General features: G+C 35.0%; 1 protein-coding gene across 1 annotated transcript in view; it reads left to right on the top strand.

Moving 5' to 3' along the window:
* Positions 1-7,917, top strand: part of CNKSR2 (connector enhancer of kinase suppressor of Ras 2) — a gene marked incomplete at its 5' end in the record, with an annotated part of 137,356 nt that overhangs the window by 35,624 nt on the left and 93,815 nt on the right. The window contains one exon of the mRNA XM_009579277.1: positions 3,281-3,400. Within this exon, the coding sequence (XP_009577572.1) occupies positions 3,281-3,400 (120 nt within the window). The remainder of the gene's footprint in view (positions 1-3,280; positions 3,401-7,917) is intronic.

Raw genomic sequence — 7,917 nt, 5'->3', positions numbered from 1 at the left:
GTTACTTTTTATTTTTCTACCAGTTTTGGATGGAAGCCTGAAAAGGTAGAAGAGAAGAGAAAAGTTTCAGTTTTTGAGTATTTCATAGGCTCAGCAGTGAAAATGTGATGAAACTTAAAGAGCCTGGATCCCAAGGCAGTAGAACTCATCTTAGCTTGAACGAAGTCACCTGAAACTACCTGATCCAGAGCATCCAGGCTCTGAGAATCAACCTGTTTATCATTATAACTCTGGGTGGAGTAAGAAGAATCACCATCTTTCTCACAGCATCTTAAAAAAAAAAAAATTTACTTCAAGGATACTGAATTCAAGAATAAGCTTTGTAAACTGTTTATTTCTTTTATGGTCATTTTATTTCTAAAAATAAAAAATAAAATTAAATTAAAGAAAATACTCAAGAAAGATAATGGTGATGCTCTAAAGTAAAATTTTACATTTGTAAGAGATAGAATCTATAAATCTTAACCACGACGTGGTGTTTTGTTTTATTTCTGAAACATATTAAGAAAGATATACTTAGAAGTAAAGACAGATTTATAAAGTGATGATCCATGATTGGCTTTCTTCATTGGTTACTAGAGAGATTCACTGAGATTTGTTTGGAAGAGCTCCACACTAGGACGGCGTGTGCTCAGATGATGTGATTGCAGGTGCATAGTTGCCGTTCCCTCACTAGTCACATGACTGGACTGTGTCTGCTCTGCAACTCGGGTATTGTGGGAAAAGATAAATGATGAAGGAGTGATCTTCAGGATCACTTAAACTGCATGTCTGAGAGCCAGGTTTCTTTTTTTTTTTTTATATCTGTTTAGCAAAAATGTGGTTTTGAGGACTGTGTAAGTTCTTTAGACTAATATAGTATACCTATGATAATTAAAAATTACAACCTGCTAGTTGTTCTTTCTCTCAGCAGTAAATACAGATTATTAATGTATATTCATTGTACAGACCCAGCAGTGGCTGCCATACTAAAAATACTTTTTGTGATGCATAAGTTTGCATGACTTGTTCAAGACTTAGTGGTTTCCTAGAGATGCTGTTCTTGTCGTGGCCCATTGAGACAAATGTAATAAATGGTTTTTGGGTGTTGGAAGGCCTGTGAAACTGTATGTAGAGTTCTTCTGCAACAGGTACTGAACTTCTTGAAGAACCCATTTTTGAGATTTTCTTAAGTGCGGTAGTATTGCGCCATCTGGAGAGTATGCACTTTGCTTCTCTGTGGTTTTGGAACTAGTACACGAGACTTTGGTCCCCTCTATTTTTTTATGCCAAAAATACTTTAGCATATGTTAAAGTATCATCTCATGTTGATAGAGCCATATCAAACATTACTTCTTGACCCTGTGCTATTATTCACAAATTCTGCTCAGTTGCTCCTATTTATACTATCTCAGCCTTTGTATTATTTACAACCGGTGTCAGGCCTCTCTTGTATCTGCTGAACTACTTTTAGAGCAAACGGATATTTTTAATTATTCCAGTATAATTTTCTTGAATATTGTCCTGGTGCTAAAATCCTACATAGATTTTAATTAACTTTCTGAATCATGGGGAGATCTTAAAGACTCATAAGGGCAAATTTGATTGAAAGCTTCTTTGCTGTTTATTTCATTCCAACGTTTATTTACTGAAAAAGTATTTGCATGTGACAACTGTAAAGTTAAAACATTACATCAGAAAGTAGAAAGTTGTCTCTGGGATTTAGTCTGCATCTAATCTATACATACGATCTTAAATATTAAGGCATAAGAGAGGGCCTCAGTTCGAAATCATAGTAATATTTTGATATGACAATAATTGAAAAGCTTGACGGAAGCATATACTCACAGACAGGATCAACCATCAGTTCATACGTAGAATAGCAGTACAATAAATTTTTTGAGCAAGCCAGTTTCCGTATCTCTCATGGGAGAAGACAGGACCTAAGGTTTTGATTAGAGGTTCTGGCCCAAAGCTGAAACTGCTAGAAATATTTCTGGGTTTTGGTGATCTTTAGACGCAGTCATGCATACCTGAATGGGATGCTTTGCATCTTTCAGCTGATAAAAAATACAAATGCCACATCCAGTACTCCTGAGCTGTACTTGTATTTCCAGATGACTAACTATACAGTGAATGGAAACTTAATCTATAAATTCAGCCAGTTAATTTATTCATTGTGATAACTTTATTTGTTTAACTCATATGTATAGTGTCAAATGAGATATTAGAAATCCTCATGCTTTTGCAAACGCCTGAAATAAAACTTCCCTTAAGGGATTTCACTACCATTTGCTATAATTAGGGAAAATGAGAGTATAGTCCCCAAAGGAAAATAGATGCATACAGCACAACTTCTACCGGAAGACCATTCTGAAATTCATCTAAATGAATGCTTTCAGATTAGGTTCAAATATTTTTAGGCATAGTCTTTTTGAAGGAACGCTTTAAGCAACACATGCAAACTTGGAAATAAATCTTTACACCTGAAGATTCTCTGAGAGTACAGATCAGCTCCTTTCTGATCCATAGACTTACTGTTTGCCTTTGATGGGTAGGTTTAATCTGTCAGTATCACTGTTTCCATCTATGCAATGGGGTTCCTACTTTGAAGGTGTTCATGTGGATTGGCATTAAGATTTTGAGACCTCTAGCTGGAAGGCAGGATAAGATAAAATTATTGCATAGTTGTAGTGATCTAGAATATCAGTTAAAGGATGTGTTCAAAGATGCATAAGAATTTTACTTCAGGAAATGGATTAACTAAGGTACTTTTCTGCCTGTGTAATTTTTAACAAAGGAAAAATTTTCTAAGTTGTATAACGCAGCATTCACCTAATTATCACTGTTGGTAGGGTTGCTCTCATTATTTGGTAGCCAAAATAGGTTATTAAGGTGGTGTATAACGCATTTATTTTTTACATATTTCACTTGACTTCCATTGTATTTATAATGATACATTATAATGACAGATTAACTTCATTAATCAGTTGTTTTGTTTTGTTTTTTTTAAAAGTGCATATAGTTGGAGTGGAGAAGATAGTTTAGATTACAGATGTTCTCAGTGCACAGTAAAATCTTCTGATCAGAAGAAGAGTACATGCATGTACATTTGCTTGACATTTATGGATATCTTGTGTTCCTTTAACTTCCTGTTCTTGACTTTCATATACCTGTAGCTGTTACAATGCTAAGAAATAAAATTATCTGTTTATTCTCAGGTAGTTCTCAGAATAAGACATTCTTTGCTAGTAGTTTCAGTTTAATACGAAGAATTATATTGACTTGTTTTTTTTCGTAGTGTAAAACCTTGTCTGGGATTTGTGACCACATCATTTCGCTCTCATCTGATTCTCTGGTGTCACAGTCAGCACATCTTGAGGTAGTTCATCTCACCAGCATTATGCCCAGTGAGGGTTTGGTAAGTAGCAAAGCAGTTTAAAGTTTAACTGTTTGAATACAGAATACAAGCCTCAGTACTTTAAGGCGATTTCTTTTTTTAATTTGTTAAGAAATCAAAATGTATTTTCATGCAGTGTCCTACTATTTCTTTTTTGGTAAGCTGAATCAGATTTCTGAAAGTGGTTTAATTAACATTTATATAAATAAAGGGATTGTAATTTTTTAAAAAATTAAAACTTGTTTTACCAAGGGCTTCATGTGCAATTGGTAACTATATAAGCATCTAAAAAGAAGTTATAGTCCTTTGATAGCCATTTTGCAGTTTTTTGAATGTACCAAAGTAATCCCCAAATACATATATATATATACACACACACAAATAAAATCAACTAAATATCATTAATTAATACGCTTTGAAAATGTATGTTTCTTGGGCTTGCATAAAAATAGTTATATGCCTCCCTAATGATTCAGTTCAAATAAAACTTTTAGAAGTATCATCCCAGAAACAAAATAAATCTGTAATATTCATATATGATTGTTCACTGAGCAGACTAGTTAGGTGTCTTCTGAACATCCCAGCTACTCTGCATTAGAATGGATCACACTATTAAAGTTTTCTGCAGAGATGATAGTTTAATAATTATTCGGCTACCACCTTTAAGTATTAATGTACTATCACATTTCTTGGACAAGGGATTTTTGTGAAGTTTTAGGGGTCAGTGGATAAAGCTTTCTGTGTCCCCTCTGTAGTTCCCTACTTTATAACCATTCTGATATTAGTAGGCTATGCGAGGACTGTGCTTGGGAAACTAAGATCCTAATAAAAGCTAGAGTGTAAGGTAGCACTGCAGGCACTGGGATGTTCTTGCACATTCTCCTCAAGAGACAGGCTACCTTTCCCAGTATGATCTCTTACACTGTCTTCAGCTGCCTTCTCAGGATTTCCCCCCCCCCCACAAGATGAGGAATCCCAAGGAATGTTGTTCCTGGGTTGGAGGAAGCAGTTGGAGGAGGAAAAAAAGGGGAAGTGGGTAGAGAAATTGGTAGCCATGAGGCTTATCTGCAGAAAATTCCAGAACTGAAAAATTAAAAAACATTTGAGTGTCACTATACAGGTTGTGGCATGTTTCTTGTTTGTAATTCAGCGTGACTTACAGATTTATTTTAAATTTCTGTTAGTTGAGATGTTTTGTATTATTTCAATATCTTATTCTTTGTTCTGACATTGAATAGCAATGAATATTACATGAAATCCTGTCAAAGTACAAGAACATAATTATTTTGAGGTATGCATATTAATTTGAGAATGATGTATTTTAATGACATGAGGGGATTCTGTATGACTACGTAAGTTTACTTTATTCTTAGACAGATTTAGTCAACAAAGAACATTACAACAGCATAAAACCTGTTTAATTTTAATTCTGTGGTGCTTAGCCCAGTATGTAATCCTGAAGATAGATACAATATGCTTTCTGTGTTGCTGCATCCCAGAGGCCAAATGTGTTCCCTTTGTGGCCCAGTTTCCCCTGTTGGTCTGATTTCTGAGTTAGTGCAGGGATATCCAGGAGATACCAGATCAGTATCATTTACAGCTTGTGTGGTATATATGCTGTAAATCTGTCGGTGCTTTCGACTTGCATTAAGACTACTACATCTTGCATGCTAGCAGTCTGGATCTCTGTATAGCTTTCCTTTCTATCCAGTAATGATATAATGTATTCCTGCTTGTCTACTTAGAGGAAAGTTCACTATCGGTGCTGAAGAGAATATGAACACAGATAGGATGTATTTTCCTCAGAGATGATGGAGCATATCAAGCAGGGCTTAGTATTGCTAGTGTTTCCCATTCAGTGATAGCTTTAGATCTAGGCCAGGGGTGTAGGCTGGGGGAGGGCAGAAAGAGGGTAGCCTACTTCAAAAATGGCATGTCCTTTAGTGAGTTGAAAATTTAACGGTGTGCAATATTGGGCAGATGTCTTTCAGGAGTCCTTGGGTATGAATGGTACACTTTCTAAGGAGCTCATCATAAAGTGTCGGAGTGACCAAGATGAGAGTTGTTGGCTATATTGTTGTGGTCTGTCATGTGGTCCACACTTTCCTCCAGACTGCCCTCTTTTCTAATAGAATATAAAGCAGACAGGGCCTGTACTGTAATTAAGCTGTAGACTGGACTCTGTCACTGGGTGTAGTTCTCCATCTGCAGTGTACCCATAAGTTTATAGCCAATAAAACTGCAGTAAGTGGGCACTGCTGACAAAGGACATGAGACAAATACTGCAATCAAAATTGCCCGTCAAATTTTTCTTTTTTTTTTTTTTTTAGATGAAGTGAAATCACAGTGAATGACTGAGTTTTCAGTGCCTAATTGAAGGCGCTATAACATGTTAGGTTGGAAAGTTCCTTATAATCAATTTTGCTGACACTGTGTTCTGTTTAGAAAAAAATATGAAAAAGGACTATAAATGGGAATAAAAGAAAAATCATGTGAAAAGGAAAAGAAAACATTAATCAGAATCAAATATAGAACAGAGTAATGAATTACAAATGGCTTTCTCATGATTGTATAGCAGTTTTTTTCCACAGGATCTCTGCTCCATTCAAGAGAAAAATGAGTGCTATTCACTGAATGGAAAGTATTCAGAGCTCCATTTTTATCCTTATCATTCAGCGTAGGGGTTGAGGTCTTATTTACCACACTTCAGCTTAGCTCTGCATTCCCTTGAGTTACTAATTTCATCATGAGATTTTTTTTCTTATATGGACTTACTGAATGCTTCACAGATGCTAATTAATTCATCCTCACAACACACTTGTGAAAATGATATTGTAATTTTAGTTTTATAGATAGGAATCTCATGCACAGAGCAATTTGTGTCAAAATCACCAAAAATCTATTTTTCAGGAGAAGCTTACCATATAATTTTTCATAACAATCGTTACTTCTATAGCATAGGTTTAAAATACAGTCTTTCTTGGTTTTAAGTGTAGCTAAGGTTTTCAGAGCTACTGAGAACTCTAGCTTCAGCTTTATAAAGGGTTGGCATCTAGAAAATGAACACAATTTGCCATTGGTGAAAAATGTGCTGTAAATTACTCAGATTTATATAAGAATTCAATTATCTGGAATAATATTCAGTTGGCTTAATTATGAGTCTTTCTCTATTTTCAAAACTCCATTTGCAAAACTGCTTTTATTGTATGCCTTCTAATTTAACAAATGAGCCAGAAATCCTATAGACTTTGTATAAGCTTACACATAAAATTAATGAATTTCCAGGTCCAATTCCATACAGTTACTACACAGATTCAGAACTCCTGCGGGGCCATGTCTGTGTGTTTAATCGTGTAAATAAATTCTGGATCATAAAGCATTTTCACAAAGGGACTGTATGGCATTTGAATGTGTACCTTCCATTCTAGCATTTTCTAACTTTTACAAGCTTAATAGTAGTCTTTTTCTTTTTTTTTTTTCTCTCTGAAGTATCTTCTTTTTCTGTCTGCTTTATTAAAAAATAGTCTTATCTCATGCATTCCCCAGAACACACTCTCTACTGGTAGTTTCATGGCAGTTTGCTGGACAAAAGAATTTGCATTGGGAAGCACACATTTTAGGTCCCATTCCAAGTTCTGATGATTGTGTTTGCATCCCGATCTCTGCAGGCATTTGCTGGCATCCAGAAACATGCTGGATTTTTTCCTCTTTCCATTCCTTCCCAAGCTGTGCCAGTCACATATAGCAGTCAAATTGCTTCCTCCTTTTCCCTATTTAGCCACTGAATTTTCAGTGGCAAATACTAAAACACCCTCCGTATATTTTCCATTTCATTTTAAAGTAACTTTAAATATTGTAAAACACTTTTTCCTCCTGAATTGTAGTACTAGGTATGGTAATACCATTTACATCTGAAGTGTACTGCATGATCAGTCTGAATAAGATGTCTGGAAAGCAAAACTTTGTTTCAAACTACCAATTTGACAAACTTGAAATATACTCCTGTACTAAAAAAGTATTAGACTGTGAGAACCACTGTCAGTTCTGACCGTATTGACAGAAAGAGATTATGCATACCTAAGTTTTTATGAAATAGAATAAAACAACTTTAACTTCATGATTTAAGAAAATCCCCTTGCTTGGCTTTCAGTTTTTCAATTCTCTGAGTTATTTATATTGTCAATTGTAGCATGACAAAAGAAATTGGATCATTTTTATACTTAAAAATGCTTTTTACAAATTACTTTTCTTTCTGCTTAGAGAAAGATAGGTTTCCATTCCATTGCATTGCATGGTAAACTTCCTTTTGAAGTTACAATAACTTGTGGTAAATGAAACTACATGATTTTAATGATTTTAATTTTTAGACACTGCACATAACTGCTCAGTACAAGGCAAGATTTTCCTCAAACATGTGATATTTGAAAAATCTACTCCCACAGAATTTATGATGTTTCAAAAGTCCGTAGACCAAGTTCTGCATTTAGGAGTCCCAGAATTTCTGTTTGGTGATTAGACAAAGCTGTTGCAGCAGCAGC

The sequence above is a fragment of the Fulmarus glacialis genome, unplaced genomic scaffold (genome assembly GCF_000690835.1).
Source record: "Fulmarus glacialis isolate BGI_N327 unplaced genomic scaffold, ASM69083v1 scaffold15106, whole genome shotgun sequence".
In the NCBI taxonomy this organism is placed as follows: domain Eukaryota; kingdom Metazoa; phylum Chordata; class Aves; order Procellariiformes; family Procellariidae; genus Fulmarus; species Fulmarus glacialis.
The sequence above is the reverse complement of the archived record's forward strand: the minus strand, read 5'-3'. Positions and strand labels throughout refer to the sequence as shown.